The sequence below is a fragment of the Chionomys nivalis genome, chromosome 3 (genome assembly GCF_950005125.1).
Source record: "Chionomys nivalis chromosome 3, mChiNiv1.1, whole genome shotgun sequence".
Taxonomy (NCBI): domain Eukaryota; kingdom Metazoa; phylum Chordata; class Mammalia; order Rodentia; family Cricetidae; genus Chionomys; species Chionomys nivalis.
This window is the reverse complement of record NC_080088.1, coordinates 96,340,950-96,361,734: the sequence shown is the minus strand read 5'-3', so window position 1 is coordinate 96,361,734 and position 20,785 is coordinate 96,340,950. Positions and strand designations below refer to the sequence as shown.

General features: G+C 49.6%; 1 protein-coding gene across 3 annotated transcripts in view; it reads right to left on the bottom strand.

Annotated features, from left to right (window-relative positions):
* Agfg2 (ArfGAP with FG repeats 2) overlaps window positions 1-17,308 on the bottom strand; it is a 37,551-nt gene extending 20,243 nt beyond the window's left edge. For all 3 annotated transcript variants that reach the window (XM_057765416.1, XM_057765418.1, XM_057765419.1), the window contains exon 1: window positions 16,949-17,308. In XM_057765416.1, coding sequence (XP_057621399.1) covers window positions 16,949-17,169 — 221 coding nt within the window. In that variant the 5' untranslated portion in view covers window positions 17,170-17,308. The remainder of the gene's footprint in view (window positions 1-16,948) is intronic.
* Window positions 17,309-20,785: the final 3,477 nt, after the last annotated feature.

Genomic DNA, 20,785 nt, shown 5'->3' with positions numbered 1-20,785 from the left:
ATAAATATAATGAAAAGTTTAAAAATCTCGACCAAAAGCTAATTCCTTTTTTTTTTTTTATAAATAAATCTTTATTTATGAATAAATCTTTATTTATTCAGAAGAGGGCACCAGATCTTACTACAGATGGTCGTGAGCCACCATGTGGTTGCTGGGAATTGAACTCAGGACCTCTGGAACAGCAGGCAGTGCTCTTAACCGCTGAGCCATCTCTCCAGCCCCCCAAAAGCTAATTCCTAATATCAGGGAAAAAACATAAATGAGAATATTCTGTACACTTCGAATGAGAGACCAAGAAGAGAGACAGACACATTGTGACCCTGTCAGTGACTCTGGAGAAGGGGGCAGAAGAGCCTGTCATCTGGACATCTCTTCTAGCCTGGTCAGATCCTGTCCGGTGCTCAGCCCGTAGGCCGAGGGGGTGATTTCTGGGAGCTGAGATACTTAGCCACATCCCACTTCCTGCTGGTGTTCTTCATCTAAGGTGGCATATCCTGAGGTCCTGTGAACGCCGCTAAGCACAAGATAAGGCAGAAATGGGGTCCTTGACTAGAGCTGACGACGACAACCAGAGACAGGCGTACGTCGAGCAGCTGGAATCTGGAAGCCAGCTGCCTTGCTCCCTCAGCAGAAGGATGGGGTCGTGGGTGGGAGAGGACAGCCCCCCTACCCTGCCCCCTTTCGGGAAGCCATATCTGGATAAAGAAACAGCCCAGGCTTTCTTCCTCTAAGATCTTTTAATCAAGCAGGAAGGAGTAAAGTAAATAGAATGACATGGGCTCACAGCCATGCTTCTGGGCTTGCTGTTAACTCCCTGGAGAGCCAGGTCTACCCACAGACACCCTGTGGGATTACAATAGAAAAGAAAGATTTCTTCCTCCTGTGCACTTGGTCTTCTGGTGCGGAGAGGTCCTAATGGGAAACCAGGGGGCTCAACCTGGCGGGGGCTTCATGCTTCCCTTTCTCAAATTAAATTTATTTATTTACTTATTACATGCACAGTACACGGTGCACGTGTGGAGGTCAGAGGACAGCTTCCGGGGCTCAGTTCCCTCCTCCCACCATAGGGATCCAACTCCGGTTGTTAGGCTTGGTGGCAAGTGCCTTTACCCACTGAACCATCTCCTCAGCCCTCTCAGGTCCTCCTTGTTTTCTACTTTAAATTTTACTCTGGGGTAGACTTATTGCCCTCATCTTAAAACAAAGCCAGTCAAGCCAAAACAAATAAATTAGACCAGGAAATAAGAGACCGCAGACACACATTAAGAGCATCTCTGATACTGAGGCCTCTTTGGCTTTGACACACTGAGTAGGTTCTGGGACCATAACTCAGGTGGTAGAATGCTTCATGAAGCCCTGCAGAACCTGGGTGTGGTGGCCCAGAACCGCAATAGCAGCTCTGGGGAGGTGGAGGAGGCCAGCACTATACAGTAAGTTCAAGGCCAGCCAGGACTATAGACCCTGTCTCAAAAAAAAGTAAATGAATAAAGATTAGGGGCTAGAGAGGTGGCTCAGTAGTTCAGACCACCGGCCACTCTTGTGGAGGACCTGCGCTGGATTCTCAGCAACCACACGGTGGGTCACAGCCATCTGTAACTCCAGTTCTAGGGGGTCTAATGACTTCACTGTACCCACAAGGTACACAGACATACACATAGAGGTAGGACACCCACACATGTCAAATAATAAATAAAAAGGATTTAAGTGAGGATTGTACTTCTGTACTAGCAGGTGTGTGCCCAGCACAAAGGTATCCCTGTCAAGTTTGGAGGAACGGCCGTGAACGCGCCATCACAGGTGACGGTGGAGTGTAGAGAGGGGCAGACGCCAAGTCACGGAGCCAGCGGTGAGGGGCGGCTGCTTCTGGGTGATGAATTGCTCGTTACAAGGCCGGACACTGCAGACGAGGTCATTTCCAGTCATCCTGCTGCTGGACCTTTGAGTCAGGGCTCTCCAGATGCCTTATGAAACAATGAGCAGTGTCTGAGAGGGTGACGTCTAAGGAAAGATGAGAGGGACCGGACAGCAGAGCTGGGTCCTGGAGCCAACAATAGCTTAGACAGGGTCAGGTTTCCCAGGCAGTCAGCGTCCACTGGGCATCTGCTCATTCATGGCTTGACTTGGTTTTTGAGTTGGTCTGCTTTCCCTCTTCGTTATTTTTGAGACAGGGTCTCAAATAGTCCAGGTTGGCCTCTAATTCGCTACGTGGTTAAGGATGAGCTTGAGCTCCTAATCCCACGGCTCCAGTGCTGGGATTACAAGTGGTAGAGACCATGTCCCTTTCTATGCTGGGGGTCGAACCTGGGCTTGCTTCATGCATGGTCCATGAACACTCTACCGACTGAGCTCTATCCCAGTCACTCCAGCCTGCTTTAATAAACCCTTCCTACTGTTCGCTCTCCTTAACCTCAGGATTCTCCCTGTCCAGACCACAGGGCCTTCTGCATGCTAGCCCGAGTCCACCTTGCTGTCCCTCCACAACTAAGTCCCTTTTGTTTGTCTTTTTAGGTGGGTTCTCTTGTAGCCCAGGTTGGTCTCCAACTCGAGAGGTAGTCGAGGATGACCTTGAACTTTTGACCATTCTTCCTCTATCTCCCAAGTGCTAGGCTTAAAGCGGTTAAGAGCACCGGCTGCTCTTTCAGAGGACCAAGGTTCAGTTTCCAGCACCCACGTGGCGGCTCATAACTGTCTGTAACCCCAGTTACAGGGAATCGACACCCTCACAATGTACATAAAAATAAAAAATTAAAGAAAAGAGGTGTGCGTGTGCCACCAGGGTGTATTTTATGTGGTGCTGGGGACAGAAGCCAAGCCTTCCCGAATCTCTACAAACCGAGCCACATGGAGTCTAGGTTGGCCCAGAACCTTTGATCCAACCACTCAGGCCTGCATCACCACACCAGGTCACCAAGTCTTCACTTGGTCAAAGTACAAGGCATTATAATGGAGGCTGTGGAGGGGAGATACAAAAATTAAAGGACATAAGTCTGTGACCACCAAGTGTATCCAACGACCAAGGATTCACTGGTATGGCACGGGCCTATAAGCTCGGCTACCTGGGAGGCCAAATTCTAGGACAGCCTTGGCTACACAATTAGTTCAAGGCCAGCCTAGGTAACTTGGTGAGACCCCGCCTTGAAGTAAAAGACTGGGAGAAGACATTGGGGAGACAGCTTAGCCCATACAGTGCTCGCTGCGTGAGCCTGAGATTCTGAGTTTGATTCCCAGAACCATATGTAATACATGCTTGTATTGTATTACAAATACATGTAATATTGTGATACATGCTTGCGACTCTGGGGCTGGGGAGGCAGGGACAGGAGGATCCCCACGGCTTGCTAGACAGCCAGCCTGGGCGAATGGCAAGCCTTAGGTCCCACTGAGGCCCTATTTCAAAAAAAAGGTGGACAGCACCGGAGGACAACACTGGAAGCTGATGGGGGGCCTCCACACAAGAATGTACACGTGCAGATGCACTTACACGTACACAAATAAACTGTGCATGTGTTCACGTGCGCACACTCACACAACACACACGCATGCACACACACAAGACACACATGTACGCACACGCACACAGGTACACGTGCGCGCGCACAGACACGCACACAACACACGCACACAGACACGCACACACAGATGCACACAGACACACACACATGCACACACACACGGGTGGGGTGATGCAGCCCAGTGGCCTAGTGCATAAAGCCCTGGTACCAAAAACCAAACCAACAGAAAACCCCACCGAGGGTGGGGACTCAAGAAGCCTGTACAAGTGTACTTTTCATTGCCATAGATATCATCCAGACACTGATGGATTAGAGAGAATGCGATTCAGGATGTTAGCAGTGGGGAAGGAAGAGAACCAGAGAACCGGCCAGGTCATGGGAACGGTGAAATTTATTATGTTTACATTAGAAAAACAGATTTGAAGCCTATCATAAGAAGGTCACTGACATTTCCTGAAAGGACAACCAGGAACTGTTAGGAGTTGTAAACACAGAGGCACTTCCTTGTTAGGGGAAGGGGAGGAGGAGGAGGAGGCAGACCTGAGGCAGGCACCAATCAAAAGTGGCTGACAAAGAACAGACCTTCTGCCCGAGCTTGGACAGGAGGGCTGTCTCCGGAGGGAGGGGAGGCGCAGGACAGGATGTTTCTGTCGGACAGTCTGCTGTGTGGAGAGAGCGCAGCTCTGACCTTGATGCCTGGGGACTAGATTATGAATAACCACAGGCAGCCTGGGGGGCAGGGAGAACTCTCCACAAGGAGGCTGCAGCTCGGGAAGAGGCCTTCTCCTTGCAGGGCCTGAGTCAGACTCTGCCTCTCTGAATCATACGGAGGTCACTGCTGGCTGAGAACACAGATGTAGAAACAGGGCCCTCTCCTGCCAGCAGCTGAGAGAGAGGCTTAGGTGTTTCGCATTTGGTTGGGTCTGGTCCAGGGTCATGTGAGTGCCAGGGTCATGTGATGGGCCAGATGTGACTCACTGGCCTGCAATGAAACAGACCCAACCCTCTGGCTCACACCCAGTTTCTCCAACAAAATTCAGGTTCTCCCTCCACCCACCCATACCCCCAAATTAGAAGGGGGTACTGCCCTTCCGTGATGGCAAACTCATGCCAGACAAACTCAGAGATTAAATTTACTTGCCCAGCTTGAATAGGGCAATAATTTTCAATTAATTAATTAATGTGTCTGTGGTGTGTGCATGCATGTGTGCACGTGGTAGGTCAGAGAAAGCGGCCTTCCCCCTGCCTCCACCTCCCACGTCCCTGCTATTACATGTCCATGCCTAGCTTTAAGCACGGGTGCTGGGGGTCTGAACTCGGAGCTCTTACCCATGGGGCATCTCTGCAGCCCCAGAGGAAAGCAATAGAGAGCAAAGGGACCAGGATGGCTTCCACCTTAAGCCAGTGTCACCCTCTACTTTCTTCTCCCTCCCTCCTTCTGGAACACGCAGCCCAGGCTAGACCTGGAACTTCCTCTATTAGCCGAGGATGACACTGGACTCTTGATTCTCCTGCTTCCACCTCCCAATGATGGGATGAGACCTGTGCACCACCATGCCCAACGGATGAGCTACTGGTGACCAACCAGTACCTTCTGCTACGCTGGGCAAGCATCCCACCAACAGAGCCACGTCCCCAGCCTCTACTTTCTTTTTAGAGCCAGGCTCCTAATAGCATTCGGAATACCCGAAAGTCCTCTGCCAAGGCAACTTCTTGCATGCCCAGACACCGGAGTCTTCGCGGGCCTCTCCCCGCCTCTCTCTCCTCCCCTTTGATTTTATTAAAGACCCAAGTCTCCCCACCTTCCCACACCTCATCACCCCCATGCCGGCCTATATTTCTGCTTCGATCTCAATTCACGAGGGCCCCAAACCTGCTGAGGCTGAGATCAGAAGGTTCTGCCAGGTCAACAGTGGAAAAACCCAGTCCCACCCAGCATCTAGTGTCGCCTCTCCTCGGTGCCAGATTCAAACTTGGGAATTCCTTTCCTCTGAATGTTTGTGTTCAGACTCAACACCCTGGGTCTGGGTTTCTTTACTGCTAGAAGCGCCAGTCTGCTACTTGAGATCGAGGAGTGGCTAAACCTATTTATCTCTTTTCTAATTAAAAAAACAAACAAAAAAAAAAACAAATAAATAAGCCCTTTTCAGTGATTTCTGTAACTTGTGCATGCGTCACAGCATGCATGGGGAAGTCAGGCTCTGGGGACTGAACTCAGGTCATCAGGCTTCCAAGCTGGAGCCTTTGCCCAGGGAGCCATCTTCTTTGACACATGCCAAGAAGTCTCCGCTAAGGGATTCAACAGTCCTGAGGAAGGTCCCTGTCACCCTGCTTCAAGGTCAATTTCACTAATGTAAAAAATCTCCTTCTTCTAAATTCAACCCACTTCACTCCTCCCTGCCCAGCTTCTATAAACAACACTGTATTGTGCAGAGCCAGGAACGCGCCTGCCGCCCTGGCTTCCTCTCCACTCTCAAGCCTTGATGCATTTCCCTCCTGTTTCTACCTTCACCTCTGCTTCCTTTTCCCTCCTCCCAGGGGCTGGGATTGCAGGTGTGCGCCACCATTCCCAGCTGCTTTTTTGCCTCTTGTTCTGCTTTGAAAAAAAATTACGTTTGTTTGTTTACTTATTTATTTTAGATGGCAAGCACCTTTACGCACTGGCCCGTCTCACGGGCTCCCTTATTTCTGTGTGTATCTATGTGTGTGGGGGCATGTGTGCCACAGAGCACCTGTGGAGGCCAGAGGACGACTTTAGGGAGTCAGTGCTCCCCTTCCATGTGGAGTCTAGGGACTGAACTCAGGTCACCAAGGTAGGTGGCAGGCTCCTGTACCTCAGGAGCGATTTCACTGGCTCTTCTTTTGCTTTTTGAGACAGGGGTCTATGTACCTCAGACTAGATCAGGTCTATGTAGCCCAGGCTAGCCTTGAGTTTTCAACTCATCCTTTTTCAGGGCTTGGATTGCAGACTTATGCCACCATGCCTGGCTTATTTGCACCTTTTTTTTTTTTTTTAAAAATTACTTCTTTAGAGGTTTTTCAAGCTATTCATTGATCTCTAACATTAAGATGAATAAATCAGGGACTTTGGGATGGAAAGAGATTATCTCACAAGCTCAAAGACCTGAGTTTGATGTCCAGAACCAAAAGCTAGGCTAGCAGGCATGTTGGCACATGCCTTTAATCCCAGTACTCAAGAGGAAGGGGCAGGGGCAGGGGGATGTCTGAGTTCAAGACCAGCCTGGTCTACAGAGCGAGTTCCAGGCTAGCCGGGGCTACATAGGGAAACTCTGTCTCAGGGGGAAAAAAAGGCTACGCAAGGCTGGTGAGCTCCAGACCAGAGGGAGAATGAGTGTTAGGGCACAACAGGGCTGGAGCCTTTACTCTCAGTACCAGGGAGGCAGAGGCAGGCGATCTCTGTGAGCTCCTGGATAGTCAGAGCCACACAGAGACAGTGTCTCAAAACAAACAAACAAACAAACAAACAAACAAACAAAACCCAAACAGGAGGAGAATCCCTGAGGAACACCACCAGCATGGAGCCACACCCCCATAGCACGGAGCCACACCCCCACGCACCCCTACAGCATGGAGCCACACCCCATGCACCCCTACAGCATCGAGTCAGACCCCCATGCGCCCCTACAGTATGGAGCCACACCCCCATATATCCCCTTAGCGTGGAGCCACACCCCCACACACCCCCTTAGCACGGAGCCACACCCCCCATGTACCCACACACACAAAGCCTGAATCAATAAGTAAATGAAACTGTCATTTACCTCTGCCCGGTAAAGGTGACTACGAGAGCTGAGGGAGGTGAGGGAGCAAAAGGAAATAAGCAGGGCAAGGTACATGTGTACTTTCCAATTCAAACAAATGGAAAAGTACTGAATGACAGGACAGCCAGCTACACCTGCCTTCCACAGAGGCAGGGTGCTTCAGCCAGCAACCACTCTAGCAAGCCAGAGAGGGAAACTGAGGCACCGCCTGGAGTGCTCCCATGTCCTCTGATTCTCACGGAGGGAGTAAAAGTGGACAGGAGTAAAAAGTGTCTGTTAGAGGGGTGGAGAGATGGCTCAGTGGTTAAGAGCACTGACTGTTCTTCCAGAGGACCAGGGTTCAATTCCCAGCAACCACATGACAGCTAACAACTGACTATAATTCCGTCAACCTCACACAAGCACATATGTAGGAAAAACACAAATGTAAATAAATAAATAAATTCTTTAAACAGTGTCTATTAGTCACTTAAGGATTAAATAAGGACCTGACAGCCAAGGGCACAGAAGCAGGGCTTGCTTTGCAAAGAAAAAAAAGTAGCGTCTAACTTCCTTCCTCCCTCCTTTTTTCTTTCCTTCCTTCCTCCATCCCTCCCGCCCTCCCTTTCTTTCAGGGGGAGAGGATATTTTGAGGCAGGAGTCTCATGCAGGTCAAGCTGATCTCAACTTGCTACACAGCTAAAGATGACTTTGAACTCCTGTTCTGCAGCCTCCAGCTCCCAAGTGCTGAGACTGCAGGCATGGGTCACCTTGATCGGCTCCCGTTTTCTTTCCAAACAGTGGTTTATCCCACAGTGGCTTTTAAGAAAGCCTGAGAAGGATCAAGGATCAGGGAAATGGCTATACATGTTTGCGGAACAAGCACGAGGACCCTAGTTCGAATCCCAGAATCCACATAAAGAAAGCCAGATGTGGTGGCCTGTGACCAGGGAGGGGGCAACAGACAGCTCCCCGTTACTTGCTGGTCAGGCAGCCTAACTTCACCAGTGGGATCCGGGCCAGTGAGAGACTCTGTCTTAAAAAAAGAACAAAAACAAAAGCCAAGGTGGGTGACACCTGACCCACAAGGTTCACCCCAGCCCCATATATGTGTGCACGACCATGTACACAGACATAAAACATTAAGGTTTTGCTTGGTAGATGCTTTTTCTTTGACACGGGTCTCAGCAGGTTCCCCAGGCTGACCTTAAACTCTGCCCCACTGCCTAAATCTCATGAGTGCTGGGTTACGTGTGACATGTAGCAAGCCGGCTTTGATTATATAGGGGGTGTGAGGCTGGCCTGGGCTACATGAGAACCTATCTCAAAAGCAATATAAGGGAGCCAGGCAGTGGTGGGGCACACCTTTAATCCCAGCACTCAGGAGGCAGAGGCAGGCAGATCTTTGTGAATTAGAGGCCAGCCTGGTCTAGAGAGCTAGTTCCAGGACAGGCTCCAAAGATACAGAGAAACACTGTCTCAGAAAAACAAACAGACAAACAAACAAACAAACAAACAAACAAACAAGAGAGCAATACAAGGGCTTGTGAGATGCCCTGGCAGGTAAAGGTACTTGCTGCCAAACCTGATGACCTGAATTGGATCCTCAGGGCCCACATAGTATAAGCAGAGAACCAATGCCTATAGCTGCCCCCTGGCTTCCACACAAATAAATAAATACCTGCAGTTACAAAGAAAGATCTTAAGCATATATGTATGTTGGGGAACATCCAAAATATCTACATTCTGGTTAAAGAAATTAGGTACTAGGGGGCTGGAACTGTAGCGCACTGGCAGAGTGCTTGCCTCATACGCATGAGGTCCAAAGTTCAATACCCACTACTGCCAAAGGCAGAAGTTAGGTATCGGAAGAAAGCAAAATGATCAAAACTAGCTTATATTTGGCAACCACAATTGTGGCAGCCTGTACGCAGGCGCATGTAGATTTAGAAACTACACAGACTAGCAGCTCTCCCAGGAACACCAATGTGGCAGGCTACCGCTACAGCTGAGGAAAGACCTCGTTAAAAAAAAAAGTGCGTTAATCCCAGCACTTGGGAGGCAGAGGCAGGCGGATCTCTGTGAGTTCGAGACCAGCCTGGTCTACAGAGCTAGTTCCAGGACAGGCTCCAAAGCCACAGAGAAACCCTGTCTCGAAAAACCAAAAAAAAAAAAAAAAAAAAGTGCGCCGGTGGTGGTGGTGGTGCACACCTTTAATCCCAGCACTAGGGATCTTTGAGTCCAAGGCCAGCCTGGTCTACAGAGAGAACTCCCAGAAAGCCAGGGCTACACAGAGAAACCCTGTCTTGAAAAACAAGCAAACAAAAAACAAAGAAAGCAAGTGTGAACATAAAAGCTTGTACGGGGCCGGGGGAGGAGGGTAGGATACCTGTCTGCTAAGGCTGAAATGTGTGATTCTGGCCAGTGAGAAGGCTCAGTGGGTAAAGAAAGGGACCTGCCACTAAGCATGAACCCAGGGCCCACAGGGTGGGAGGAGAGAAGTGACTCCCCCAGCTGGCCTCTGACCTCCACATGAATACCATAGCATTGGCACGCACACACACACACACACGCACACACACACACACACACACACACACACTCACGATAAACACACACAAACATAAATAAATGTGATTTTTTTCTTTCCTCAAACCTTAGGGAATTAAGCTTTGGCTAGAACAGACAGTTCCACCGCGTCAGCCAACCTGGTCAACTGGGAACCCTGGCAGTTCCGCAACACTGAACCCAGAAGGCTCCGTCTCTAAAAGGCAGCCATGTTTCTAAGAGAGTCAAACAGAAAGATGGCCTTTAAGATAAAAACCTATCCAGTACTTCTCTTCTCTAACTAGGGTGGTGAGGGTAGCATTTGCTCTTCGATCTGCTCTTCAGGGAGTTGGAGGTGCGGCTCAGTTGGTAGAGTTGCTAACAGGACTGAAGCCTTAGGTTCAAGTGTCCTGAACCGGGTAGAGAAGGGCATGCATATCCTTAATCCCAACACTTGAGAGGTGGAGGCAGGAGGACCAGAACTTCAAGGCCACCTTTGGCTCAGTAGCTAGTCTGAGGCTAGCTACAGGAAACCCTGACTCAAACAAAGGGGTGGGGGAAGGAAGGAAGAAAGAAAAGAACAAAGAAACACGGGGCTGGAGATGGCTCAGCAGTTACAAGCACTGGCTGCTCTTTCAAAGGACCCTGGTTTGATTCCAGCACCCACATGGAGGCTCAAAATCACCTGTAGCTGCAGTGCCAGCGGATCGAATGCAGGTAACACAGAGACACACATGGAGACAGACGACATTTTTATTTTGTGCGGTGTGGGGGACGTGTGGGCACACACACACCCACGCATGGCATTCCGGAAGCCAGAGGAGGGTGTTAGGTGTGTTGCTCCACCTTGTTCTCTGAGACAGGGTCTCTCACCTAACCTGGAGCCATCAAACCCTAGCATCTTCCTATCTCTGCTCCCTACAGCCCTGGAGCTACAGATGCACAAGGAGCCATCTCTAGTCCCGCCTGGCCTGGTGCTCCCTATGTAGACCAGGCTGGCCTCATATTTGTAGCGATCCGGCTGCCTTTGCCTCCTGAGTGCACTGGGCATTTGAATTCAGTTCCTCATGCTCTGAGGTACGTGTCCTGGTTGGCTGGTCAACCTGACAGAATTCTTCTGGCAAGAGGGAATGGGGCATTTTCTTGATTAATGATTGATGTGGGAGGGCCCAGTGCACTGTGGATGGTGCCTCCCTGGGCAGGTGGGCCTGGACTGTATAAGAAGGGCTGACCCTTTGGGACCAGTTCTTTCCGTCCACCACGTGGGTCCTGGGTATTGAACTCAGGCTGTCAACCTTGGCAGCAGGCATCTTTACGCACTGAACCACCTAGACGGCCCATTGAGAACTGAGTGCTGTGGGCACAGATCCTCAGCAGCCCGCACAGTCTGAGGCACAAGGCCTGCCACAGCAACTTATGTCCACTGCTTACCTTACAAGGGGCAACAACTTTTTTTTTGGGGGGGGGGTATTTGAGACAGTGTTTTTCTGTAGCTTTGGAGACTGTTCCGAAACTCACTCTGTAGACCAGGTTGGCCTTGAACTCACAGAGATCCACCTGCCTCCGCCTGACTGCTGGGATTAAAGGCATGCGCCACCACTGTCTGGAAGGGTCAACTTCTTTAAGTACATTTAAAAAACTTTTAAAATATTTTTTAATTTATTTTTTATGTGTGCTCTGCTTGAGTGTGTGTATATATTCCACATTCATGCCTGGTATCCTCAGTCAGATGAGGGCACTGGCTCTCCTGGAACTCAAGCTATAGGTCACTGAGAGCCACCATGTGGGTGCTGAGAACTGAACCCTGGTCCTCTGCAAAACACCAAGTGTTTTTTTTTCTCCCAAGACGGGTTTTTCTGTAGCTTTGGAGTTTGTCCTGGAACTAGCTCTTGTAGACCAGGGTGGTCTCGAACTCACCTGCCTCTGCCTCCCGAGTGCTGGGAAAAAGGCGTGTGCCACCACCACTGCCCAGCACATCAAGTGCTCTTAACTGAGTCATCAGTCCAGTCCTTAACACACATATGTGTGTGTGTGTGTGTATGTGTAATACTGGTGCATGAGCGCGCGTGTGTGTAACATTGGTGTGTATGTGCATGTGTGTGTGTGCGTGCAGTACGCATGTGCCCCGGTCCTCCAATGGGGGACACAGGACAATGCGGAGGAGTCAATTCTCTCCTTCTACCACGGGGGTCCAGGGAATCGAACTCTGGTCATCAGAGGTGGCAGCAAGCGCCTTTACCCACAGACTCCTCTCACCAGCCCAGGTGTCAGCCTCTTCAGTAGCGAGACCAAGAGCTGGGACAGCGACCTCGAGGGAGAGGTGTAAGTTTCTACAGATTCTGCACTGATATGGAAGCAGTTAACTTTGCCAGCAAAGGAAATCAGGTTTTTATTGTGGCCTAGATCCCTTGGCCTCCCTCCTGTCCTGGTTGAGGGATATTCATTATAGAAAACGAAGATTATCAGGAGACCAAAATCTGTAAAATACTGGTAACAAAGTCAGCACTTACTGCTTATGCAGGGTTTTACCTTTTTAACCTGGACGTTGTAGTGCATGTCTTCTGTCTCAGCACTTGGGAGGCAGAGGTAACCGGATCCCTAAGCTTGAGGACAGCCTGGGCTACATAGTGAGACCTCGCCCAGCCCCCCAACTTAATTACACCTATTTATTCTGTGTGTGTGTGTGTGTGTGTACACCTGTGCCATGGCCTGTGAGCAGACGTCAGAGGACGACTTGGGACTGAGGGGACTCAGTTCTCATCTTCCCACCTTTTGGGTCCTGGGGACTGAACTCAGGTCATCAGGCTTGGCAGCAGGCACTTTTACAGCTGAGCCATCTCCCTCACTTATCTCTCTTTTTAAAGACAAGGTTCCCTGGATCACAGGCTGACCCCAAACTCACTAAGTAGCTAAAGATGACCTTGAACTTTTTATCCTCCTGTGTCAACCCAAGTGATGGGATTGCAGCTGGACTGATTTTACACAGTGCGAAGCTGGACAAACTCTCTACCAAGTGAGATACATGCCCCGCCTGCCAAAGGTTTGTGTTTAGTTTATTATTATTATTATTAATCATTGGGCTCTGGTTTTGTTGCTACTGTTGTTTCTTTTTAAAGATTTATTTTATGTTCATTAGTGTTCTGCCTGCATGTATGACTGTGTAAGGGTGTTGGATCCCCTGGAACTGGAATTACAGACAGTTGTGAGCTGCCATGTGGGTGCTGGGAATTGAACCCGGGAACTCTGGAAGAGCAGCCTGTGCTCTTAACTGCTGAGCCATCTCTCCCATGCCCTGGTTTTATTTTTTTTGTTTTGTTTTGTTTTGGTTTTTCAAGACAGGGTTTCTCTGTAGCTTTGGTGCCCATCCCGGAACTAGCTCTTGTAGACCAGGCTGGCCTCAACTTCCAGAGATCCGCCTGCCTCTGCCTCCCGAGTGCTGGGGTTAAAGGCGTGCGCCACCACCGCCCGGCTAATGCCCTGGTTTTTTGTTTGTTCGTTTTAATTTATTTATTTTTAGAATATGTGCATGAGCTGGGAGGTGGTGGCCCATGCCTTTAATCCCAGCACTCAGGAGGCAGATTGAGTTCAAGGACTGTCAGAGTAACTGTCGAGAAAAAGTAAAACAAATAAAGAATATGTATATGACCATTTCATCTGTATGTACGTCTGAACGCATGAATGACTAGTGCTTTGGGAGGCCAGAAGAGGATGCTGGATCCCCTCGAACTGAAGTTACAGACAGTTGTGAACTGCTTTATGGGTGCAGGGGGCTGCCCCTGGATCTTATGAAAAACAAATACTTTTAACTGCTGAGCCGTCTCTCCAGCCCCAGCCCATCACAAGATCTTTCATGCCATCACTACTAACCATTAGAACTAATTGATAGTTCTCTGGCAGTTTCTTTCTAGCACCTAGCTCTGAGGAATCATTAAGGCTTCTCTTCACTTCTACTCAATGCTATAATTTGAATTTCCAGGACTGGGGGGCATGGCTCAGCCACAGAGTACTTGCCAATCGTGTATAAGGTCCTGAGTTCAGGCTCAAGTATCAGGAAAACAAAGCAGATCTCCCTTCTCAAAACGTTCCAAGATTTCCGCTTTCTTTTTTACCACATGCTATAATAGACTTACTCCCCTTTGAGGGTCAGGGAGGGTATCCCGTGTATATGCATGTTCGCATGTGTGTGAGTGCCAGTGCATGCAACAGCCAGTGGTTGACACTGGGTGCCTTCCTCGGTTGCTCAATGCCTCTCTCCTGGACCATAAGCTCACTGATTCAGCCAGTCTTGCTAGCTGGCTTGCCCACAGACCCCTTACACCCACCTCCTAAGTGATAGGATTGCAAGCAAGCTACCACGACCTCCTGGCATTTAACTGGGTACTATGGATCTAAACTCAGGTCCTCATGCTGGCATAGCAAGTATTTTATCCACTGAGCCATCCCCTCGAACCCATGCATTTTCCTGTGTATGTGTGTGTGTGGTTTAACCAAATAGTCCTGGCTGACCTCAAATTCACCATTATCCTGCTTCAATTGCCCCATGGAGATCATGGACACAACGCTTTTTACTTAGACCAAAATCATTTTCTTTTTTGTGGGGGGCGGAGGTGAGAGGGTTTCTCTATGTAGACTCTGCTGTCCTGGAACTAGCTCTTGTAGACCAGGCTAGCCTCGAACTCAGAGATTAAAGGGATTAAAGGCCTGCGCCACCACTGCCCGGCCCCAATCACTTTCAGCCTCACAATGCAGAAGTGCAGTTGAGAGAGGACGATGTGTGTGTGTGTGTAAGGAGGGGGTCTCCAGCTCAGCCACATGCCCTCCTAGCATTCCTAAAGGCTTGGGCTGGACCCCAGCACCTCACAAACCAGGCTGGTGATGCACACCTGTGATCCCAGCACCCAGGAGGTGGACACAAAAGGAACAGAAGTTTAAAGACATCCTCAGCTACATATTCAAGGTTAGCCCAGACTACAGGAGACTCTGCCTCAAAAAAGAAAAAAAAGCCATAGAAATTTGAAAAAGAGGGTGACAATGGAGTAGAGACATAATTCGAAACTGTCTCCTAGGACACCTGAATCCTCATTTCTGGTCTCCCCACGATCATAACTCATACTAAATAACAAGCGCTGGAAACAGAATCCTCCATATGGCACTGGGTAAATTACTAAACCCCTTTCTGCTTTTGATCTCCCATCTGTCACATGAGAACAATACTCCTTGTTTTTTTTTTAGGCTGGTATGCATTTAAGAGCAGGATAACTTTCCTTATTGAAAAAAAAAAAAAGCCAAAATAGTGGCGTACTAAAATAATACTAGAAAACTGGGCAAAATAATTCCCTAAAAACCCAAAGATTGATGGGTGGTGATGGCACACGTCTTTAATCCCAACACTTGGGAGGCAGAGGCAGGCGGATCTCTGTGAGTTCGGGGCCAGCATGGTCTACAAGAGCTAGTTCCAGGACAGGCTTCAAAACTACAGAGAAACCCTATCTCGAAAAACAAAACAAAACAAAAAAAACAAACAAACAAAGAAAAACCACCCAAAGATCTGGTACCTGATGTTGGTCAAATAATTCCCTAAAGAAGGGGAGCTTATTATATATGACATCTGGGCAAGCACTGTTATAAGAAGTATACTGTCAGTGTTGGATACAACCATTATTATTAATTATAAATCATTATAAATATTAAACTGTCCCCCAAGTTTACAGTTTACTAGATGAGACTTAGTGCACTTAAGAATGACCCCACGCTGAGGAAGGCAGTACATGCCTATAATCCCAGCCCCTGGAAGGTGGAGGCAGGAGGATCTGGGCTTCCACAGCTAGCCTCAGTTACACAGTGAATTAAAGGTCAGCCTGGGCTGGGCAGAGGTGGTGCACGCCTTGAATCCCACCCACTATTCGGGAGGCAGAGGCAGGAGGATCTCTGCCAGGAGTCTGAGGCCAGTCTGGCCAGGGCAGCACACAAGAGAAACTCTTGTCTCAAAAGATCAAACAAACCAAAAAGGTCAGACTGGCCTGTATGAGGCTCCATCTCATTAAAAAAAAAAAAATAGTGAGCCACTTCAGCAAGTGTGGGAGTTTGCAGCCATGCCCGTGGACCTGAGTCCGATCCCAAGACCCACATCCTGGAAGGAAATTGTTGGTCCCTACACAAGTCATGGAATCTACACGCCCCCACAGTACAAAACAGAGAAACAAAATGGAACTTTAAAGGGGGGGTAGGAAAAGGAAAAAATAAAAGAATGTCCCACTCTGATCCTCATCTCTTCAGGAAAGTTGAGCCGTCCGCCAGGATAACCCTTTGGCTTTCTGCCCTTATTAGATTTCCTAAGTCGTCTACCCTCTAGCTAGCATTCCAGAGCTCTGAAGATTAGGATCTGCACCTGATCCCTGGCATCGCACCTGCCACTCTAGGTTGTCAACCTGGGCTAAACCGCATCGTGTTTTCCATTCCCGGCTACATCGCATTGCTGGAGGCACACAAGTCAGAAGGAACAAGACACTTTTATCCTAAACTTGACTTCCCTACTTCCTTCCCCTTTCCCCTCATCCTCCCCCTTTTTTTGTGGAGGGGAGAGGGTCCCAGGTATCACAGGTTGGCCTTGAACTGCTGATCCACCGGCCCCTCAGTGCTGGGATTACAGGCGAGTGCCACGGTACTCAGTATGATGCAGTGCTGTGGATGGAAACTCGGGACTCGGAGCATGCTAGGCAAGCTCTCTACCAACTGAGACACAATGCATCCCCAGCTAAAGTTCCCTTTAAAGGTCTATGTCAATTTCTGGCCCTTTAAATCCCTCCCCCACCCCACCGCAGTTCCTTTCAATTCTCCACACTTTCTCTCTCCCCACCTGCAATTCGCCTTCGCCTCCCTCAGGGAGTTTCTCCAATCTTCTCCTCGTGTCCTTCTACAGCCCCCACCCTTCCTCCGCAGCGCGACTCCAGCTTCGCCTTTCCGTGCCCCCGCGCTGTTTCCCTTTCCCCCCCACGACACATCTCGGCAGCAGGCGACCTTCCACCACCACGTCCAATGCCTGGGTTCTCCCCCCTGACCTCCCGGATCGCTCCGAGCTCCTTGCCGATCCCCTTCACCCCAAACCCACTTTTCCCGGGATCCACTTACAGGAGGCCGGAGCAGGTGGTGCAGACGAAGCTTCCCACGGTGATGTCCACATAGGTGACCCCGCGCTGGGCACACTCGAAACAGTGGCGGTTCCCGGCCTGGCTGCAGCCGCCCAGCTCCCGCACTCGGCGGCACCACACCTCCGAAGCCGCTTCAGCCTCCGCTTTGCTCCCTCCGACCCCGCCACCCGGGCCCGGGCCCTTCTTAGCCGCCATCACCATCTCTCCTCCGAGCTCCTCCGCAAGTCTGCGGTTGCTCCCCTTCAACCGCTCGCTGCCTTCCCGCCTCCGCCGCCTTCGCACGCCCGGCAACCCTGACACAAGCTCCTGCAGCCCCGACCGCGACCGCGACAGACTCCGCCGCCCCCTTCCTCGTCTCGTTCTGCACGCTGATTAGCTAGTCCCCTCCCACCTCCTCGCTCGGATTGGCCCGATTCGGGACGGCCTCGGGTTGCTGGAGCCTCCACAGCCACGCCCCACTGCCAACGGGCCTCCCGCCTTTTCCATTGGTTCACAGAGACCCCCCCACCGTGCAAGCACGGCGCGTGCCCTCCTCCCTGTCCCCGCCCCCTCTCGCCACGGGTTCCTAGGCTGACTCTTATTGGTTGTTAAGGTTGCAAAATTAGCGTGCGAGAGAAAAGAGGTGGTCCGCGCGCGCGCAGTGCTCACCCTCAGGCCTGGCACTAATTCCCGCCAAATTTCAAAGGCTCGTTCCAGGCCGAGCCAAGAGACGTGCAAGGCAGAAAAGAAGTGGCCCTAGGAGGGACTGAAGGGGAAAGGGAAAGACAGAGAAGGGGAGGGTGAAGCTTTATAAAAGATGCCTTATTTACCCATGCCATAGGTGGAGCCCCCACTTAAAAACTTGAGGTGGGATGCCAAAGATAACTTAAGGGATGAAGGCATTTGCCACCAACCCTTACCACCTAAGCTTGGTCCCTGGATCTCACTCCTGTAAGAAAACTGACCCCTGTAAGCTGTCTTCTGAGCTCCAAGAGTGTACACACACACACACACACACACACACACACACACACAAATAAAAATGTATGTAAAAATTATTCAAGAAAACATGTTGAATGAAGTGTATCACAGAACTGGTTTGAGGTTCAGTCAGAATTTAAACCCGAGTCTTTCGATTTTAAAAACTCCGTTCTGGAGCCAGGGATGTATCTCGGTTGGTAGAAAGCTTTTAGCAAGTACTGAGCTCTGGGTTCAACCCCCAGAACTACATACAACCCGGAATGGCAGCATAGGCCTGTAATTCGAGCATTTGGGAAGTGGAGGTAGGAGCTTTAGAGGTTCAAAGTCGTCCTTGGTCACTGCCTGAAAAGGGAAAGACTGGAAGTGAGGAGGTTTCAGGGTTTTGACAACTGAAAACCGACAGTTTTGTTTCAGACGTGGGCTGATGAAGGAGGTGGGTGCCAGGCCTGATTCCAGGAGAGACCAGAACCAGAGAGACAGGTTCCGGAGTCATCAGCACACGGAGTTATGTAGGGACATGGACGCGATGAGGTTGCTTAGGTGTTACATACAGATGAAGACTAGAAAGTCCAGGGCTGGGAGCAGTGAAGTGCTTGCCAGACAAGCTTGAGAACCTGAGTTCGATCCCCAGAACCCAGGTGAAAGCCAGTGTGCACTTGTAATCCTAGAGATGGGGATGCAGAGACAGGGGGATCCCTGGGGATGACAGCCAAGCAGTCTAATCAAATCAGTGAGCTTCAGACCACTGAGAGACACTGTCTCAAAAAAAACAAACAAACAAACCTGGTATTGACTTCTGGCTTTCAAATACTTGTGCACATGAGCACACACACGCACACACACGCACACACACACATACACAAACACACTGCTGAGTCAGCAGGTGGGAACAGTATTTGATCTCTAGGACAGGAGACTATATACATATATACACACACAATACATATACACATACATGCATGCACACACATGCATACACACATGCATACGTACACACATATACATACACACATGCATACATACACACATACACACACACACATATATATATATATATACATACACAGTCATACACACATACAGGAAGAAAAACTACAGAAGTCCAGATGTAAGAGAGAGTAGGCGGCTTACTCCACTCCACCTCTCCAACTGTCATAGCCACAAATGCGCTTCATCCCCAGAAGGAGGTTACACCAAGTCCCATCTGGATATGCAAGGGTAGCATCTTTGTCCATTTAAAACATTGCTGCATGGCATGATTGCTCATGGCTTGAATTTCAAGCAGGTGGATCTCTGTGAGCTTGAAGCCAGCCTGGTCTATGTAGCAAGTTTCAGGCCATCCAGGGCTACATAGTGAGACCCTGTCTCAAAAATAAATAAATAAATAAATAAATAAATAAATAAATAAATAAATATAAAAATAAATAAAAAAAATAAGAAGAAAGTAGAAAAAAAGGAAAGAAAAAAGCCTTCTGTACTTTTTTCAGAGTTTAGCATTTCCCCTGTGCTGTCCACAGCTTTTGCAGCTTCTCTTTAGCTGACAGTTATCTCTTCGCCTCTTGGAATGGTAAACAAACCAGTCCACTTGCCCACCGCCATAGCAGGTGAAGAATAAATTAGGATGACCATGGGCTCTGGCAGCTTTCAGTCAGTTCTTTTGCTACAGGGTGTGGTCTGCTTCCTCCTCCTGTCTCTGCTCCACCCAGGTCATATCAGGGAGTAACAAGTCTATGTCCCCTCATAATCAGCAAGAGCACAGGCAGCCTGGGGTCCCCTCCTCTGCTACTGCCCTGGTGGCTGGGTGACGTCCCTGGTAGGAGCTCTTTGCGCTTGGGGAGTTAAGTTGCTGGAACCTGGGTCATTTGGTGGGTGGAAAGCAAGCTTTTTCAAAAAATATCATAGTGGGAGCTGGAGAGGTGGCTCAGCAATTAGGAACCCTTGCTGCTCCTTCACAGGATTCGAGTTCAGTTCCCGGTACCCACACTAGCTGATAGATAATCATTGTTACTATAGCTCCAAGGGATCCATCCAATGACTTCTGTCCTCAGGGACTGGCCGACATGTGGGCATGCTTGCGCATGCACACACACATACACACACGCACACACACACAGAATAGTAATGGTAAGTGCTCACCCGGCCTTTGTTACTTGATTTCTGTCTTGGCTGGGGATGAACTGACACTTCCTGTCAGTCACTGGATCACATATCCCCATCAGCAGGAGAAAAGTCCAGCCTCGCAGGTGTGGTCTCCCAGATACCACTAGATCAGTTTTCAGGGACCATTTTACTGTCATTATTTGTCCAGCTGCTTCTGGTGCATAGGAAATATGATAAGGGCCTTGCCTGGCCAACGGCCTTTTTTTCTTCTGTGCTTGTGTGTGTGTGTGTGTGTGTGTGTATTCATACCAGAGGTCACCCTCGGGTGTTGTCCCCCAGGTCCCATGCGCCTTGTTTTTGAGACAGTCTTTCGCTGACCTGGAGGTTACTGCTTATGCTAGGCTGACAGTTAGCCCCAGGAATCCTCATCTTTGGGACCCGGGGCTGGAACTACAAACTCCTGTCACCATACCTGACTAGGGGGATGGAAATTAGGTTCCCATGCTTGTACAAGTGCTTTGCCAATGGAGCCGTCTCTCCTGTCCTTGATTCCTTTCCGTTAGGAGCAAGGTTTGTGGTTGGAGACACAGACCCGTCTGGATCCCTGCCTGCGGGTCCAGCCATGAACATAACAGCCACTGCTGTCTCTGTCAGAGCTACCTGCGTGAGACCCCCAACAAGGTCAGGCTGTTGATGTTCCCTCTTAGAAGGAGTAGGTAGAGAGAGGAATTCATTCCTCATCTGAGATTCCACCTAC